The following is a 20,108-nucleotide window of genomic DNA, read 5'->3' as shown; positions in this document are numbered from 1 at the left end:
CTGATGACACGTATAAATTTGGCCAGATAGTATAACAGTAGGGGCAAATTTGGCCGAATAGCATAACGAAGGTTAGATGCAGACAATATTTGAAAGTAGATGGGCAAATTTGGACATTTTCCCTTCACAAAATCTAGTTAAGTAACCTTATGAGTTCTATAGAAATAGTTGTATGACTTTTCTCTTACAAACAAAAGAAACATAACTTTACTTGATTATTTCGAATATATGAAATATACCAGAACTAATGCAAAGGCATGCAATAAAAACAAGTTACAAAGAGGGTGAATAATTTGTTAATAATAGTAGCCACCATTGAAACAATGATGACAACATCAGTATAACAAATTGTGAATAAAGTAGAAAAACTACATCACAAGAAGGCAAAATTCAATTTCTTGCAGCATTAGAACTGTCTATGATCTTTAGCTGGAAGGCCACTTTGCTCACCGTTGGTAGCAAATTCAACTCCCGGGTAATTCGGAGATCTAGAAATACTCCGATAACCTCCCACCAGCACAGATATCGGATAACTTTGCCTACCAAGATCATTTTTTCTTATTTACTTTCTTGTCGTTCCTCCCTCTCTTTCTAAACTCTCGATTTTCTGAAGGGTACTGCTTCTTGATTAATAGATTACACATTGCAGTTTTCACTGCTTCTGCAGCTGTCGCTAATGCATCTTTCTCAATCGACGAACTGCCCTGCAACGTTTGAAGGAGTTGTTCACCACCTCGTATATCTTTATCTTCTAAGACACGCATCTCGTGCTCAACAGAGTCCTGGTTGCTCTCACAGAAACCATCAACAACCTTCACACGAGCCAAAGGTGCTGAATCAGAAGCACATAGAGTCGAAGCACCCATGACCATCCATAATTGATTCGACGAGTAGGCAGCTGCTATGCTTGTGGGAATAAAAGTCTCCCCAGGAACTGGAACCACCTGAAAATTACATTCAAGGGCAAAGGTTAAACATACAAATGGTTCATATACGAATTCAATCTCAGTTTTCTTCAGCATTAAATATAAAGTAGGGAAAAGGATCAAATCTTCCCTGTACTATGCGAAATCGAGCAACTTTGCCTCTGTCAAACTTTTGGTCTAATATTACCCCCATCGTTAGGAAAAACCATTTTAGCCTTGACCCCTAATGGAGCTCCAACATGAGGGTGGTTTTAAACCATAATCAAAAGTTGAGGGGTAAATTTGGACTTCTTTTCTTGAAGAATTTGGACACATGCACCAATTTCACGTTGGAGTCTCACATAATGGCACGGGCAAATACAAGACAATTTGCTATCCTCAAGGGTATGAATGGACCAAAAATGCAACTGAGGGAATCTCATTGAACAATTTCGGATAGTATAGGGGCAAATTTGGACCTTTTTCCTTTTAATATAACATTGACATGCAGCAGCATATAGCATTTTCACTTGCTGGTCGTTGTAACTTTGAATGGGACACAATCTAATCAGATTTCCATAATCTGAGAGAGTGAAGGAACTTACCCTTGCAAAATGGAGAGATCTAGCTGAAAGGTTGCAACTCAAAAGCATCACTCCTGCCAAGCTACAATGCGAAGAAAAGAAGTATCACAATTCAAGAACAAATTGACCGAGTCCTATACGGATGAAAAAGTGTCATGGTGAAATAACAAGAGGCTTGCCTCTGAATGGCCACGGCAATTAATGATCCACCACGAGTGGCACAGAGATCGGTGACAGCCAGCAAGCTGTCATCTACTCCTTTTGACTGTGAGAGTCCTGTCTTCACAATCATAGAGGAAATTAAGCACCAAGCTGAACATGAAACCTTACAGTTTCACATTTCACCACCAAAACGGTAGAGGAAGAAAGGAAATGGAGAAAAAAGGCAGGTCACTTGACATCCTACTTCACGGTCATCGCTGCTTTGAGGGATTGAAAATTACTCAAATCATGTCTCTAAAAACCATGGTTCACCATTTCTACTTTCTATGAAATAGATTCGACCAGCCAAATGTGTAATGTGATGGAGAGAGGAAACTAAAATAAATCAATCAAATATCTCAGGCCAAAAAAATGAAGCTACCTCCGGCCCAATATGACAGGTATCAAGAAGAGAACCACAAGTGAAGTCCCATAGGCGTACCTGAAAAAGAAAAAAGAGCATAGATTGCATGATACTCCTTATACATTATGGTTCAAGGTAGATAAAAAATAATATGAAGTTACATGCTCATATAATTCTTTTAAGGTATTTGTTTAGTAACTAATTTCATTTTTAGTTTACGTCACTAAATCTGTTTTGCCTCCTAGCTGCTAAGTCATGGGCTTGTGCTGAACAGAGAAAATCAATAGCCAAATGCTGAGGGTGACATTTGTTATCTTTTCAAAATGGGGTCTTAAAGGCGCAAAAGCATGATTTAAGTAGAGTAAGAAAAAATTATTCATTTAAGGAATTTACTCACAGTTGAATCACCACCTCCAGAAAGTAAATACCGCTGCTGGGAATCCTTGCTGCAAATGAAGGCAAGGCAAGAAACGAACCTGACAATTGAGACATAACAAATGAGCCCATGGCCATCATAACCAACTACGAAAAATATAGTAAAATGGAAACAAAAAGAGATACAGATAACACCAACAAGCATTACATACTCGCCTTTTAAGGCCTTGAACTAGCTTACATAATTGGCAAAAAAAATTCTTATTTGCAACACATACCAAAAACACCTATATCTTTGCCAAGTTTAGCTGAGGTAGTTTTTGAAAACAATAATACATGAGATTACAAATCTTAATCCATCAATTTCTTCTTAAGATCAGAGATCTATGCACTGATCTTTGAAGAAAATCTGGAATACTTAGTAAAACTTGAACCAGCTTAATCAATGTCAACGATGTGCTTTATTAAATGCAATCATTGATAGTGCATGCAACACTTTACCAACAGCAGCTACCAAACGTATAAAAGGAGAAGAAATTCGGCAAGTACACATAAAAATGCTCAATTAACTCACTGTTAGGCATGGTACAGATATTCCAGAAGTACTATGATGGAGGACAAGAAAATTGACAACCTAAATCATCTTGGTCCAAATGTTTTCTATCATTTCTTTTGGGGTCAAGAATCCTGGTCAAATGTCAAGATTGGTTTTTCTCAATAATGGCGAGAAACTGCCAGTAGATTTTAAGAATTTTAGCAATGTAACCGACATTTTTCAGGAAAGACTGTTCTACATCAGCTTGATTATCATACTGAGGGTGTTAGGACCACCAGAGTTTCAAGAAATTCTTACTCGGCATGGCCAAGACAAAAGCTCTGAATCTCATGAGCTCCATCTGATGGTTTTTCCGGGAACACAGAGACCTGTCATTATGACCCATAAGAAATTTTTGATGTTAGCAGGAGAACATCAAGATATCTTACTGTGATTCATGATTAGTAGGAAGCATGACATTACTCGGATTTTGAAGTCCCGGTCTGCACTAATAATGTATCGTCCGTCAGGTGAAAACTCCTACACGATGAAAATTCACTTTGAGAAACAAACTAGCTTTTGAAACTAGAGGCCTTGACTATGGGATTAAATCTAGTTTGATACAGTAAAGTGCGATATGATATGTGGTTTACTAGGAATAAGCTGAACATAATCTGATATAAGGTAATCATAGACAATAAGAGTATCATGGTCTAGTCATCAGAGTGGATAATGATTATACTTGACCACCAGAATGGAGAAAGCTTATAAAAATGCAAAAGATATGCATCGAGACAGGTAATAAGTCTTTACCCAAATATTTGGGTAAAAAGTAAAGACATAAATACAATTGCAAGAACAGTGCGTATGAAAACACAATTTCCATGGAAAACTGCTTACAGCGTCATAAGACCACTCATGAGTATCAAAACAATAGCTGAGAAAATCACTAACCCTCATATATATAGGGTAAAAAAAAATTACCAATCAAAAAGAAAAGATATAGAGTAAAAAGTAGATGCATAGAAAACTAAAGCAATTTATGTGAAAAGGAAAAGAAAAGAAAAATACCAGGCTAGTAATGATGCTGCAGTAGTGGGCAAGAATTGGGACTGCCTTCTTATTGGGCAAGCTTTGATTTTCATGAAAAGCTTCTATTTCAACTGCATATATTACACCAAATTTATCCGCGAAAGATACAAAACGACCATCATTACTAACAGCAACAGCACTAACTCTCTTCTCGGATGACCTATTAAAACCAGAACAATTAGATAAACTTCAACTGCTAATGACGAAAATCCAAAACAAATAAAAAAAGAAAAAGGGGGAAAGAAAAATAACAACTTTCTGCAGTGGATAGTTCCATTAAAAAAATCTGAAGTGAATAGTTCAACCAATAATTATCAAGGGAAAAAAATTTATGTCCTTCCTTAATTTCAATTCATGTGTCTTACTTTCCTTTTTAATTTGTTCCAAAAACGAATGCCACTTTCTATATTTAAAAACTCTTTCCCAACATCCCACATGGCATATTTAAGACCACAAGATTTAAATGACATTTTGGAACATTATACACATTTTTAGTTTAAAACCACAAGATTCAAAAGTCTCTCAACTTATCCCCCCCAAAAAAAAAGATTCAAAAGTCTCTCTTAATTTCTTAAACTATGTATCCAGTCAAACTAAGAGACATAAAACAAAACGAATAGAGTATTAAACAGACATCCGCTTATAAGAAGATTTACTGATGTAGAAAATTCAGAAGAATTTATTTGTTTCACAGTAACATGTAAAATGATACTGGTCACTATGCATGTGTGTTGCACATGTACTTCAGATGATTTTGGAGAGCATATCATTGGAAATTGTCTTATGAAAGTTGTATCAAAATCTAATACTAAATTCAAAATGTCAGACATTATTTGAAGTAATAAATTTGAAAAAAAAATATTTGGTTAATTATTATTGCGATATAGTTTTTAATGAAAAATCTTCCTTTTGCTTTGTTCTCTTCCCTTCTTTTTTTGGGAAACATAGCTTGGATGATTTTCCACGGATTATTATAGCTTTAAGTGATGACAAAGGCAAATATTTAAGCTAGCACCGGATAAAAGTATACCAAACAATACTTGGCGGAATCCTAAGCTTATATGCATAGTTCGAAAGCCCTCATAAAAAAGAAGTTATAGTTCTTTTACCTAATTCAAATAAGGAACGAATTTACATAAGTAAAATCTCACTCCATTTTAAATTCTTAAATATTAGGAGTTCCTACTCAATTTAAATAAGAAGATATTTAGTAACCAAAACTTTAGTTAATCTCAAAGTCCTAAATATTAGAAAAATAATATGCAAGCGAAATCTATTTTTACAGAGTAAAAAGGTCAATGAACATTTCGTGTTGGTATAATAAAAGCATGAAACACAATTGTGTAAAAAGGTCATTTTCTTATTTTTCTAATATTTAGAACTTTGAGGTTAATTAAAATTTTGATTATTAAATTTTTCCTTATTGGAACTGTATATGTATGAACTCCTAATATTTAGGAATTTAAAATCAACTAAGATTTTGCTTATATAAATATTTTCCTTATTTGAATTGTGTAAAGTAGCTATAACTCATGCCTTATTTGTGCTTTTGGACTATGTATATAGGGTTAGGATCGCATCCAATACTATTTGGTTCAATTTTCTCCGGTGCTAGCTTAGATCTCTACCTTATGTCATCACTTAAGCTATAATACAACAGCAACTACCCAGTAAAATCCCACAAAGTGGGGTCTGGAGAGGGTAATGTGTACGCAGACCTTACCCCTACCGCGATAGGGCAGAGAGGCTGTTTCCGATAGACCCTCGGCTCAGAAAGACGGAAATAAAAGACAAGAAAAGACAATTCATTAGTAACTCCGGTAGAAACCGTAATAGTAACAGAAGCATAACAACAAAAAGATGAATGACATGCAATAACAGTAACCAGAATCTAAGGCTCGGGGCTAAGATAAACAGCAAGGATAGTGTGGATTACTTAAGCTATAATAAGGAGTGAAAAATCATTCATTCTAGATGTGTTCCAAAGGAGAGAAAGAAGTCAAAAGGAAAAACAAAAAAATTATAAATCTCGAAATATTAATCACTATTTATTAGAATCAAAATCTAAAATGACTCATTTACATCCATTAATCTGAAGTTCAGAATTTATATTTCTTCAAAGTAAAATCCATAGGACATACGGATGAACTATTGGCACTGATGAGTACATGAATTTTGTAATTTTATATTTTGGAGTGCATTTGTGAAGTTTCTAATTTATGTAGATATTTATATTGCAACGTTCACCGTGAAAATACCAAATTTTGCTTTGCCCAAGGATAGCAGCTATGGTAAAATTGTTGTCCTAGATAAACTTCATATCCTAATGACGAAAATCTAAAACAAACAAAAAGAGAGAAACGGGGAAAGAAAAAGAAAAAATTTCAGCAAGGGATAGTTTCATCAAATAATTTGTCGTAGATAGTCCAACCAATAATTATCAAGAAAATAAAAAATGTACATCCTCCGTTAGTTTCAATTCATGTGTTTTACTTTACTTTTTGATCTGGTTAAAAAAGAATGCCACTTTCTATATTTAGTAACTCTTTTCCAACATCTCACATGGCATTTCAAGACCACTAGATTTAAAGTATACACATCTTTAATTTAAGACCACAAGATTCGAAAGTCTCTCTTACTTTTATAAACTCTGCGTCCAATCAAACTAAGACACATAAAATAAAATGTAGGGAGTATTAAATAGACATCCACTTCTACAAAAGATTTTTTGATGTGGAAAATTCAGAAGAAACACTATTATTTGTTCACAATAGCATGACACTAGTCATTATGCATGCGTGTTGCAAATTATTCCAAGTATTGAAGAGCATATCATTGCAAAATATCTTATGAAAGTTGTTGTATCAATAATCTAATATTGAATTCAAAATGATTGGATATTATTTAAAGTTATAAATTTGAATGGAAAAAAAACAGTTTTTAGTTGACTATTATTGTGATGTTAGTTTTTTTTTTTAAAAAAAATCTTCCTCGTGTTAACTTTCTCAAAAAAAAAAAATCTTCCTTTTGCTTTGTTCTCTTCCCTTTTTTTGGAACATGTCTTGTATGATTTTTTCATCCATTATTATAGCTTAAGTGATGATAGCGCAGAGATTTAACCTAGCACCAGCTTATTCTGTAACAGATTTTCAACCTCCCTTCAAGAAGTAATAGCAATTTTCGGAGAAAAGTGTACCAAACAATACTTGGTGGAATCTTATCTCATATCCATAGTTTGAAAGAGCTCATAGGGAAGGAGATATAATTAATTTATACAATTCAAATACGGAATGAATTTATATAAATAAAATCTTAATCGTCTTTAAATTCCTAAAATATTAGGAGTTCCTACATAGTTCAAATAAGGAAAATTTTAATAATCAAAACTTTAGAGCCCGTTTGGCTTAGCTGATTTAGAGTAGCTGATAAGCATTAGGTGCTGAAAAGCATTTTTAAGTACTGAAGCTGATTTAAAAAATAAGCAGTTACGTGTTTGGATAAAAGTGCTAAAATTAATAATAAACAGCTAAAGAATTGGGTATACGAAGAGTTTTGTTTTAAAAAAAAGTATTTTAGGGATAGAATAGTAAATATTTTGGTCAAACCTAAAGTGCTTATAAGCTGAAATTTGATAAGTTGGGGGAGACCAACTTATGGCTTTTGGCTTATTTTTGGCTTATAAGCACTTAACTTATAAGCACTTTTAATTTTACCAAACGCGTAGATAAGCCAAAAATTGCTTATAAGCCAGTTTGACCAGCTTATAAGCTTAGTCAAACACCCTCTTAATTAATTTCGAAGTCCTAAATATTAGGAAAATAATTAAATAACAATTTTTGGGCAATGTAAAATCTATTTTTGAAAAGTAAAAAGGTCTATCAACATTTTTGTGCAGGTATAATAAAAGCACGAAACTCAACATGAAATATTAGTCGACCTTTTTACCTTTTAAAAATAAATTTTATATCGGACAGAGTTGTCATTAATTATTTTCTAATATTTAAAACTTTGAGATTAACTAAAGTTTTGGCTATTAAATCTTTCCTTATTTGAACTATACATGTATGAACTTCTAATATTTAAGAGTTTAAATCGAGTAAGATTTTACTTATATAAATCCTTTCCTTATTTGAATTGTGTAAAATAACTATAACTTCTTCCTTACGAGTGCTTTTGAACTATGCACATGGGGTTAGGATTGCATCCAACATTATTTGGTCCAGTTTTCTCCGGTCCTAGCTTAGGTCTCTGCCGTATGTCATCACTTAAGCTATATGAATTCAATATTAGTTATCGGTATTAACAATTTTCATAAGATATTTTTCAAATGATATACTCTTCAAAATTACATGAAATACATGTACATGGCACATGCATAATGACTAGTAATAGTATAGATAAGAACACTTAATCATCAAATCAAAAAGTTGAAATGCTAATTAGATCAATTAACATGCTTTGTCGCCAACTAACCATGGAATTAATTCTCTTTTTATTTCATTTCTTCTTAGAAGGGAAGCCTTGACGTAACTGGTAAAGTTGTTGTCATGTGACCAGGAGGTCACGGGTTCAAGCCGTAGAAACAACCTCTTAAAAAAATACAGGGTAGCGTACAATAGACCCTTGTAACCGGCCCTTCCCCGGACCCCGCGCATAGCGGAAGCTTAGTGCAAAGGACTACCCTTTCTTTTATTTAATTTCCTCTTAATTAGGATAGCTATGAAGGATATATTTTCTGCCAAATCTTTTAAACTAATGTAAGCAAATTGATAACTTTTTTCCGGACTGCACCTAATGTTAACTTAAAAGCTTAAAATTGCACTGTGTTAAAGTACACTTTAGCAAAGCAGAACTTGAACATCAGATACTTACACCGAACTTATACAGCACCAAGAATCAGTCAACCAAATCTTAACAAGTTTGTCATCTCCAGCAGATACAAAGAGCTTGCCTTCAGCACCATACCGAATTGCTCTTATTGAATCCTTATGCATATGCACCCCTGAATCATCCACCAATGAAACCGAACAACCTTCTCTGCATCAAATTACAGAGTTTAATATATAACCAAGTTGTAAACCGCAAATTTTTGTTTTTTTAAAGTAGCATAAATCTATAACAAAAAACGGATAACAGAATCTCAATTCAGTGTCATTAGGACAAAAAAAGTCTCTGTTACTGTTGTTACACTTCCCTCTAATTTTCTTACAGAAATAAACTATTTACCAGTATTACAGCGACATGGGTCTGAAATAAGTCAAACCTATATAAAGGATTACTTCCATTAAGGAATAGATGATAGTACAATTCTGCTTTACATGTCATTATAAAGAACCTTTTATTGTAGAAAAATCTAATCTTTATCGAAAAGTTACATTAAAATCTTTAGAAAAACCTTTTTTGGAAAAATGCATGAAAACACCCTTAATTTTTGTATGACCGAGAAAAAAGTTGTTTCAGCTTCGAAACTCTGTCCACCCTTCTTCACTAAAAAATCAGACTTTGTGCAACAGCGAAGTCTCCAAACAAAGTCTAAGAGAAAAGAGAGCACAGATATGAGTGGCAAAATATCTATGATTGAATTCAAAAATGCATAGGCCTCGGGCAATTTTCCCAAGACAAAACAACTGAAATAAAGGTTCAAATTTAGACAAATACCGATCAAACAAAAGGTGGTAACTATAGTAGACTTTTCGTAACTCGTGACGTGGGCCTACAACACATTCGTGCTGCATAAAAAAACTTCTTTTTTCTTTCTTAAATCTCTATGAAAAAAAGACAAAAACTTGCTCAGTTTAGAAGTATTTCAATATATTTAAGGGAACAATGAGACAAGGACGAAGATATATTTTTGATAATTGCTCAATAACAACAACAAACCCAGTGTAATCCCCACAAGTGGGGTTTGGGCAGGGTTGTGTGTACACAGATCTTACCCCTACCTTGGGAAGGGAAGGTAGAGAAGCTGTTTCCGGTAGACCCTTGGCAATTGCGTTCTCTCTCTCTCTCTCTCTCTCTCTCTCTCTCTATATATATATATATATATATATGTGTGTGTGTGTGTGTGTGTGTGTGTGTCTCGGCTCACGTTGCATATGTGTATTCCGTCTTTAGAAGAGTAAAACTTTAAATAATATAAATATTCTATTAAAATTTGTGTTTGGTCCATAGAATAAAAGTGAAGACAAAAGTGTAAGTACAAAAATGATAATTGTCGATTCTACTTAGCCAACTCAATAAAGGAAAAAATTCTACCTTAGAAGTCAATCATTTCAGTCAATATATTCAAAACTTAAATTTTGTTCAAGTTTTATTTTTATTACCATTTTACAACTTTTCATGTTTACTTTTTAGTTTTAGCAATAACGCATAACGGTATAATGATTTAAAAGATTTTTTATTTTATTTAGAAATCTACTCATTTTTTATTCTAAAATACACAAACAGAGTCAGGTAACTGAGAGAAGTTGTTTTTTTCCTTCAGGCGAGCAAAAAGTAAAATTTTCTATTTCTTTACTCTATAGAAAATAATATGATAGCTTGCTAATCAAATTACTTTTTAATTATATATCTAATTATTTTTGTGGTTTTCTTAGTTAAGGATTATCGCATACTCCATTCCTAGATTTCGGTCCAACTATACACGTTCTTGAACTTTATGCTCCCTCCGTCCAAGTTTATGTGAAAGGTGTTCAAATTTCGAGAATCAAACAAATTATTCTTTGTTTAGATATTTTTAATTATTAATTATTATGATTATAGTATTTTTTGCGTAGTTTTTATATATGTATATTTTATTTCGAAAAACTAAAAAAATTTATGTCGAAATACATGGTCAAATTTAAGAAGTTTGAATCTCGGAAACCAAAAAGTATCACATAAATCGGGACAAAGGGAATAATTACTAAAACTCTGCTACGATAAAAATAATCTGATGGTATACTACATACTATCAAGGTGCTTGATTTTGTCGTCACTCTTGAAAATCATGAGAGTTGGACATATTTTTTAAAAAAATTGTAACTTTTTTATTACCTTTTTCTAGTTTTATATTTTCATTCCTAACATATTTTATACCAAATGATAATTTTGACCTCTCCTTCTTATACATGAACAAATGAATGGAAAAAAACTATATGAAGATCAAACTCATCTCTCTTTTTTAATCTCCAAAATAGACCAAAGGAAAGAAACTAAACCAAAAACTTATTACGGTAGTAATATATGAATTCTAAATAGAACCAACATATGACAGGAAAGAAAAACCATAATCATACTTCAGTGGATACTAAGTAATGAAAATTCGTTTATTTGTCACACATGAAAATTAGTCGATAACAAAAAACAATACAATTTTATTGACATGCAAAAAAAAAAAAGATTTTGAATCCTTGTGTCTTTGTCAGCCACAAACAACGTTAAGATTATCCAACAAATCATTAAACCACAACATAAATAGCAAGTATAAGAGGTAAAACAAAAAAAATCATGTCAAGGAGGAATTAAAAAAAAATAAGTTTCATTTTTTCCATACTTACCAAGAGTCTTAACACATATGGTTCAAGTGTTGTTGTTGCTAATGTTGGTGTTTTCAAAATAAATGTGGTACGTCGTTTTTGTTGGTAGTTTGGTGTTATCAAATAAATATTTTTATGAACATATGGTAGAAAGGTATCAGAAGAATGAAAAGTCACAATATGTTTATTAAGCTTTGGGAAGTAACAATTTATTTCTTTACATTTGGGAACTCATGATTTGTTACTTTTAGCTTTGTAATTTGAATGGTTGTGACTATTAATGGCTGTTTGTAATTTGCTATATATATATATATATATATAATATATACATATAGCTTTTTTTAAAATTATTTTTATTAGTTATATATGGACATATGAAGGGGAGCCTTGGCATAACTGGTAAAGTTGTTGCCATGTGACTAGGAGGTCACGGGTTTGAGCCGTGAAAACAGCCTCTTGCAGATTTGCAGGGTAAGGTTGTGTTCAATAGACTCTTGTGGTTGCGGGAGCTTAGTGACTTCCCTGTACTTATATATATATATATATATATAGATAGATAGATAGATATTGACACACACATACATTAAGTATGAACAACAATAACAACATACCAGTGTGATTCCATAAGTGGAGTATAGGGAGGATGGGGTGCACGCAAACCTTACCCCTATCTCGTGTGAGTTAGATTATGTCTGAACAAATTATCATGGAAAACAGAAAGTGTAACGATTCTCAGCACACACTGACTAATAATTATAGATGAAGCTTTCTATATTTGGATTAATTAAATTTTTAATTAATTCATTTTAAAACCACAAGTTCCAATAGTTTTCCTTATATTAAACTTTGTACCCAGTGAAATTATGCGCATAAATACGAACAAGTACTACGTTTGAGAAAATTGTCATAAGAATTAGTGAGAAATAATTATTTTCTTCGCACATACTTGAATTAAAATTATAGTAAAAATGACGCTTACTGAAGATTAAAGACACGGAGATTTGAACCAACGGCGACAGCAACTGATTGATGAGTTGGGTGAACTGCAATTAAAGCTGGAGCAACCTCGGATTCACGGTTCTGTTCACAATCATCCATGTTGGTTTCCTCCATTGTTGTTGAGAACAGTAAAAACCTTCGTTTTTCTCCCTAGGGTTTAAGGCTGTAGGTTTTACAATTTTAGCAGAGACGATTCTGTCAGTTAAGTCCGTTATTTTGGACGGCCCATTTTGGCAGTGATGTATCTAGAACTTGCGGCCCATGTTGACTTCTTTTTAAAAAATAATTTAAAAAGAAAAAATTTATATTACGGTGTTAAAAGAGAATGGGGAAAGCCTAAAAACTGTTATGAATAGTTTGTACATTGGATGCTACATTAGAGGGAGAAATTTAAAAATAGTCAGATTTACAACTGGTCATTCAAAAATAGCCCAGTTTCAAAAGTGATCAAAATTTAGCCATTTTTCATGTAAAGATAAATCTGAGCGAAAACACTGTTCAAAACCCGAAAAATACGCATGTATATTATATTGGAGTTCCAGCATAAGTATGCTTGAACTCCAGCATATTATACGGGAGTTCCAGCATAAGTACACTAGAACTCCAGCATAATATACTGGAGTTCCAGCAAGTATAAATGTCCAGTATAATATACTGGAGTTTGGAGCACCGGTGCTCCAGTCTCCCGTATATTATACAGGAGTCAACAAAGCATACCGGTCCAGCATAATATGTTGGAGTATGTACACAGATGCACCGAACTCCCGTATATTATGCGGGACCGGTCTCTGTTGCAGCAAAATAGTGATTATTTTTCATTGACTTCGTAAACAGTGACTATTTTTGAATGACCAGTCCGAAAACTGGCTATACCGTGCTATTTTAACTACATTGAATGTCCATATTGTGAATAACTTAAAGATTAAATCTCCTACTTTATGTCCATCATCTTTACTTTTTATGCCTATAAAAGGCCATGTAATTGCAATGGAAAGATATACCAAAGTGAAAGAAGAAAACACTTCTCCCTTCTTTCTATCTCTCTTATTTACATTTTACTGCATTGCTTTTATTTTATAACAGTTTATCAGCACGAAGCTCTAATTTTATTCTTAACTCCCGCTAAGTTGAGCCATATTTTTATTAAGGTATGTATCATTATAATCATTTTATTTATGGCAGTACATATCATATGCTCAGTGTTTGCAGATTACTTGTGCGCTTGGGCATCTTAAGTACATTGCAGTGATAAAATAACTATTTCCTTCCTTGCTCAACTCTTAAAGGACCTCAAAGTCATCAAACTAGCTATGTACTAATGTCATACTTATAATATTCATGGACTCCCTGGATCAAAACATATCTTTAAGGCATTTTGAAGAACTGTGAGAAATGAATTGACAAGCAATAATTTTATAGTTTAATTACTTTATATTTATTGGAACATATAAATAATGTTAGTCATGTTCGATTCTATTAACACATATATATCAATAATATAAAGTGAAATGAAACAAGTATGTAATTTCTACTTTATGGCAAGAATAAAATGAAATAGTAGATTGTTAACATGATATAGCTCTATTTTCATTTCTTTTACCTTAATCGTTTTGTTTTCATTAATTGTTTATTATTATAATTATTTCTCTAACTTATTCATCTTTTATGATAGTTTTCACTATGTCAAATTTATCAAAACTTGAATTTGTGGCACTTGACATCACCGGGAGGAACTATTTATCATGGGTTCTTGATGCTGAAATTCACCTTGACGCTAAAGGTCTTGGAAATACTATTATACAAGGAAATGAAGCATCAAATCAGGATAAAGCGAAGGCCATGATTTTCCTTCGTCATCATCTACATGAAGGGTTAAAAACTGAATATTTAACCGTAAAAGATCCACTTGAATTATGGATTAATTTGAAGGATCGATATGACCACCTAAAACTTACGGTATTACCGAAAGCTCGGTATGAGTGGATACATTTAAGGTTGCAAGACTTTAAAACCGTAAGTGAGTATAATTCTGCTATCTTTAAAGTAAGTTCTCTATTAAAATTATGTGGAGACACTATCACAGATGAGGACTTATTGGAAAAAATATTTTCTACTTTTCACGCTTCAAATGTGGTGCTACAACAACAATACCGTGAAAAAGGTTTTAAGAAATATTCTGAGTTAATCACATGCCTACTTGTGGCAGAGCAGAATAATACTCTATTAATGAAAAATCATGAAGCCCGTCCCACTGGGTCAGCTCCATTTCCGGAAGTGAATGTTGTAGCAGCATATGACAAGTTTGAAAGAAAATAAAATAATTATCGTGGTCGTGGACATGGTCGTAAATGTGGACGTGGCAGGGGGCGAAACAATTATCGTCATTATGGTGGAAATAAATTGGAGAACAATAAGGGTTCTCAAATTAATCATTCAAAAGGTAAAACTAGTATGTGTCACCGATGTTGTATGAGAGGTCATTGGGCACGCATTTGTCGTACGCCAGAACATTTTGTCAAACTTTATCAAGCCTCCCTCAGGAAAAAGAAAATAATGTGGAGGCACACTTGACCTTTCAAAATAATGATGATGAAGCATGTCCCTCAAACAAATATGATTCTAAGGCACATCTTGCATATAAAGATGATGATTTTGAAGGCCTAACAAATATTACTCATTTAGAAGTTGGAGACTTCTTTGAGGATATTGACTGAAGAACTAATCATCTTACTGGGGATTGAAGCTATAAAAGTTGTTATTTTTATGTTTGCAACTAGTTTATTTTTCTTGAGTGTATTTTCCTAATGCATCACGTGTTGCTAGTTTCTACATTCCTAATGTATTTCTTAATGTTTTTTTTCTGCTTGTCTTTCATATTTCTTATGATGTATTATTTGTCTTTTTTTTATGAAGAATATGAAAATTCCCCAGTCTTTAATTGGACTCAAGATTAATAAAGATGATATATGTCTTCTGGATAGTGCTACAACACACACTATTTTAAAAGATAAGAGATATTTCTCTTATTTGGTAATGGAAGAAGCGAATGTTAATACAATATCCGGTAGTACAAGATTAATTGAAGGTTCTGGAAGAGCTAATTTATTACTACCAGGAGGAACAAATTTGGCTATTGATGAAGCACTATATTGTAGTAAATCTCAAAGAAACTTATTAAGTTTCAAAGATATTCACCAAAATGACTATCATATTGAGACTACAAATGATGAAAAGATTGAATATCTTTATATTACTACAATAATGTCCGGTAAGAAATATGTGCTTGAAATGTTACCTGCTCTTTCCTCTGGTCTATACTACACAAGTATTAGCAGAATTGAAATACATGTCGTAGTAAACGAGAAGTTTACTAATCAAGATAATTTTATTATTTGGCATGACCGGTTGGGCCATCCTGGTTCTAATATGATGCGTAAAATAATTGAGAATTCACATGGACATGCAATGAAGAATCAGAAGATTCTTCAATTTAAGGAATTCTCTTGTGCTGCGTGTTCTCAAGGAAAATTAATTATTAGACCATCAACTATTAAAGTTAGGATGGAATCCCCTGCATTTCTGGAACGTATACAGGGTGATATATGTGGGCCCATTCACCCTCCATGTGGACCATTCAAATATTATATGGTTTTGGTAGATGCATCTACAAGATGGTCACATGTGTGCTTACTATCAACTCGCAATATGACATTTGCGAGATTGTTGGCTCAAATAATAAAGCTAAGAGCACAATTTCCAGATTATGCAATTAAGATAATTCGTCTTGATAATGTTGGTGAGTTTGCATCCCAAGCCTTTAATGATTATTGTATTTCAACTGGGATAACAATTGAGCATCTTGTTGCTCGTGTTCATACATAAAATGGTCTACCAGAATCATTGATCAAATACCTCCAATTAATTGTTAGACCAATGCTTATGGGAACAAAACTTCCCATTTTAGTATGGGGTCATGCTATTTGCACGCAGCAGCACTTGTGCGGATAAGGCCCACAAGTTATCATAAAGTCTCCCCATTGCAATTGGCTTTTGGTCAGGAGCCAAATATTTCCCATCTTAGGATCTTTGGTTGTGCGATATATGTTCCAATTGCTCCACCACAACGCACAAAGATGGGTCCTCAAAGAAGGTTGGGGATATATGTTGGATATGAATCTCCTTCTATTATAAAATATCTAGAGCCGATGACTGGAGATTTATTTACGGCAAGATTTTCTGATTGCCATTTTGATGAATCAGTATATCCAACATTAGGGGGAGAAAATAAGCAGCTGAAAAATAAGATAGATTGGAATGCATTATCACTGTCTCATTTAGATCCTCGAACAAATCAATGTGAATAAGAGATTCAAAAGATTATTCATCTACAAAATATTGCAAATCAATTGCCAGATGCATTCACTGACCTACCAAGGGTGACTAAGTCACATATTCTAGCTACTAATGCTCCAATTCGAGTTGATATCCCGGCAGGACAATTAATTAAAGCAAATGAGTCTAAGCCATGCTTGAAACATGGTAGACCAATCAGTTCTAAAGATAAAAATCCTCGAAGAAGAAAAGGAGCAAGTGATCAAAGTGAACATAACACAGAGGTAGTGGCTCAAGAAGAGCCCCAAGATGTAACAAATGATAAGACCTTAGGGGAGGTCTAGGTACCTAAAAATAATGAGAATGAAGAGATATCAATAAGTTACGTCTCAACCGGGAAAAGATGGAACCGAAATAATATTGTTATAGATAATATTTTTGCTTATAATGTTGTTGTTGAAATAATGCAACAAGATGGGGATCTTGAACCAAAATCTGTCAATGAATGTAGACAGAGAAATGATTGGCCAAAATGGAAAGACGCTATCCAGGCAGAGTTAACTTCACTTGGAAAACGTGAAGTCTTCGGACCCATAGTTCGAACACCTGAAGGCATAAAGCCAGTAGGGTATAAATGGGTTTTTGTGCGAAAACGAAATGATAAAAATGAAGTCGTTAGATATAAAGCACGACTTGTGGCACAAGGGTTTTCCCAAAGGCCTGGAATTGATTATATGGAGACATATTCTCCTGTAGTGGATGCTATCACCTTCAGGTATCTCATAAATATGGCAGTGCAAGAAAAACTTGATATGCATCTAATGGATGTTGTTACAGCCTATTTGTATGGATCATTAGACAACGAAATTTTTATGAAAGTACCTGAGGGATTTAAAGTGCCAGAAGCATATAAAAGTTTTCGAGAAACTTGTTCAATAAAGCTTCAGAAATCTTTATACGGATTGAAACAATCAGGTCGTATGTGGTACAATCGCCTGAGTGAATACCTGTTGAAAGAAGGGTACAAGAATGATCCAATTTGTCCTTGTGTCTTTATAAAAAGGTCTGGATCTGAATTTGTTATAATCGCCGTGTATGTTGATGATTTAAATATCATTGGAACTCCTTGCGAGCTTCCAAAAACAGTAGACTGTTTGAAGAAAGAATTTGAAATGAAAGATCTTGGAAAGACAAAATTTTGTCTTGGTCTACAAATTGAGAATATGAAAGATGGAATATTTGTCCATCAATCAACATACACCGAAAAGATTTTAAAGCGATTCTATATGGATAAAACACATCCATTGAGTACCCCGATGGTTGTGAGATCACTTGATATAAAGAAAGATCCATTCCGACCTCACGAAAATGATGAAGAGCTTCTTGGTGCTGAAGTACCATATCTTAGTGCAATTGGGGCATTAATGTATCTTGCCAATAATTCCCGATCAGATATAGCTTTCTCAGTAAGCTTATTGGCAAGATTTAGTTCTTCGCCAACACAAAGACACTGGAATGATATTAAACATATATTCAGATACCTTTAAGGGACCATTGATATGGGTTTATTTTATTCAAATGAATCCAAGCCATCATTGATTGGTTATGCAGATGCAGGATATTTGTCTGATCCACACAAAGGTCGATCTCAGACAGGCTATTTATTTACAAGTGGAGGTACAACCATATCATGGCGTTCGACAAAACAAACTATGGTTGCTACTTCTTCAAATCATGCAGAGATAATAGCCATTCACGAAGCAAGTCGAGAATGCGTTTGGTTAAGATCTATAACTCAACACATTCAGCAAACATGTGGTCTTTCTTCGAAAGAGAATATTCCAACAATATTGTATGAAGACAATGCTGCATGCATAGCTCAATTGAAAGGAGGATATATCAAAGGAGATAGAACAAAACACATTTCACCGAAATTCTTTTTCACTCATGATCTTCAGAAGAATGGTGAAATAGATGTACAACAAGTTCGTTCAAGTGATAATTTGGCTGATCTGTTCACTAAGGCATTACCAACCTCAATATTTGAAAAGCTGATATATAAGATTGGAATGCGTCGTCTTCGAGACATTAAGTGATTTTTCATCAGGGGGAGTAACTACACGCTGCACTCTTTTCCTTAACCAAGGTTTTGTCCCACTGGGTTTTCCTGGTAAGGTTTTTAATGAGGCAGCAAGCAATGCATATTATAAATAACTATGTACATCCCAATATTTTTTTTGTAAGTTCTTAACGAGGCACATTATCTTACATGGACATCCAAAGGAGAGTGTTATGAATAGTTTGTACATTGGATGCCCATGTTGTGAATAACTTAAAGATTAAATCTCCTACTTTATGTCCATCATCTTTACTTTTTATGCCTATAAAAGGCCATGTAATTGCAATGGAAAGATACACCAAAGTGAAAGAAGAAAACACTTCTCCCTTCTTTTTATCTCTTCTTATTAACATTTTACTGCATTGCTTTTATTTTATAACAAAAACTATATAATTCCTGAGGATAAATGCATACAAATGATATGGTACTATTAAAGAAAAATATCGTTATAAGTGATACAAATTACTAATTGAGAATATTTTAAACTTAGCACTTTTATGGTAGGTCTTATGCTTTCTAAGAGAGGTTTAACTTTTCAAAGATTTATGCGTTAAGAAAATATACAAAACTCTAATATTTTTTTACCTGCATTTGCATAATATTGGCATGGAATATTTAAATTGAGTAACATGGTTAATATTTTTTACATGCATTTGCATAATATTGGCATGAAATATTTAAATTGAGTAACATGGTCTATCAGGATTCATGCAGCCGACCTCAACTTGTTTAAAATTGAGGCGCAATTGTATTTGTGACTTAGAGCCCATTTGGGCAAGCTGTCAAAAACTGTTTATTTTAAAAAGTGACTTTGTTCAAAAGTACTTTTGCAAAATATCGTCTAAGTAGTATTTTTTGCAAACTCATTGTGTTTGACCAATCTTTTAAAAAAGCGCTTTTACGAATTAAATTACGAAAAAGGACATTAAATGTTGAATTTGCAATTAGTATTATTTAGAAAAGAAAAATAAATTTAAACATTTATTATAAAAGAATTCAATTAAAACATAGAACATAAAGTAAAAATATAAATTAAAAATTTTAATCAATATAAAATATAGTTATTCCAAAGTAATAACATTGAG

General features: G+C 33.2%; 1 protein-coding gene across 2 annotated transcripts; it reads right to left on the bottom strand.

Moving 5' to 3' along the window:
- Positions 1 to 202: 202 nt before the first annotated feature.
- Positions 203 to 12,768, bottom strand: LOC104211648 (uncharacterized). Of its 2 annotated transcripts, none has more exons than XM_009760736.2 (10): positions 12,553 to 12,768; positions 8,929 to 9,093; positions 4,036 to 4,216; positions 3,448 to 3,504; positions 3,283 to 3,353; positions 2,452 to 2,530; positions 2,073 to 2,132; positions 1,669 to 1,769; positions 1,511 to 1,571; positions 203 to 944 (listed from the first exon to the last, which is right to left on the bottom strand). In XM_009760736.2, the coding sequence occupies exons 1-10, from the start codon at positions 12,684 to 12,686 to the stop codon at positions 549 to 551; spliced, it is 1,305 nt and encodes a 434-aa protein (XP_009759038.1). In that variant the 5' UTR covers positions 12,687 to 12,768; the 3' UTR covers positions 203 to 548. The 2 variants fall into 2 exon arrangements, with proteins under 2 accessions (XP_009759038.1, XP_009759039.1); XM_009760737.2 differs by having other exon boundaries at positions 8,929 to 9,088; positions 12,553 to 12,681.
- Between the last annotated feature and the right edge of the window lie 7,340 nt (positions 12,769 to 20,108).

The sequence above is a fragment of the Nicotiana sylvestris genome, chromosome 2, assembly GCF_000393655.2.
Source record: "Nicotiana sylvestris chromosome 2, ASM39365v2, whole genome shotgun sequence".
NCBI classification, from domain to species: Eukaryota; Viridiplantae; Streptophyta; class Magnoliopsida; order Solanales; family Solanaceae; genus Nicotiana; species Nicotiana sylvestris.
The sequence above is the reverse complement of the archived record's forward strand: the minus strand, read 5'-3'. Positions and strand labels throughout refer to the sequence as shown.

Excerpts from the sequence above, each read along its gene's own strand:
- LOC104211648 (XM_009760736.2), bottom strand. The coding sequence starts at position 12,686 with ATGGAGGAAACCAACATGGATGATTGTGAACAGAACCGTGAATCCGAG. Across the intron at positions 2,531-3,282 it reads TTTTGTCTTGGCCATGCCGA|GTTCGTTTCTTGCCTTGCCT; the intron begins GTAAGAATTTCT and ends CTCAATTGTCAG. Across the intron at positions 1,770-2,072 it reads CCTGTCATATTGGGCCGGAG|ACAGGACTCTCACAGTCAAA; the intron begins GTAGCTTCATTT and ends ATGATTGTGAAG.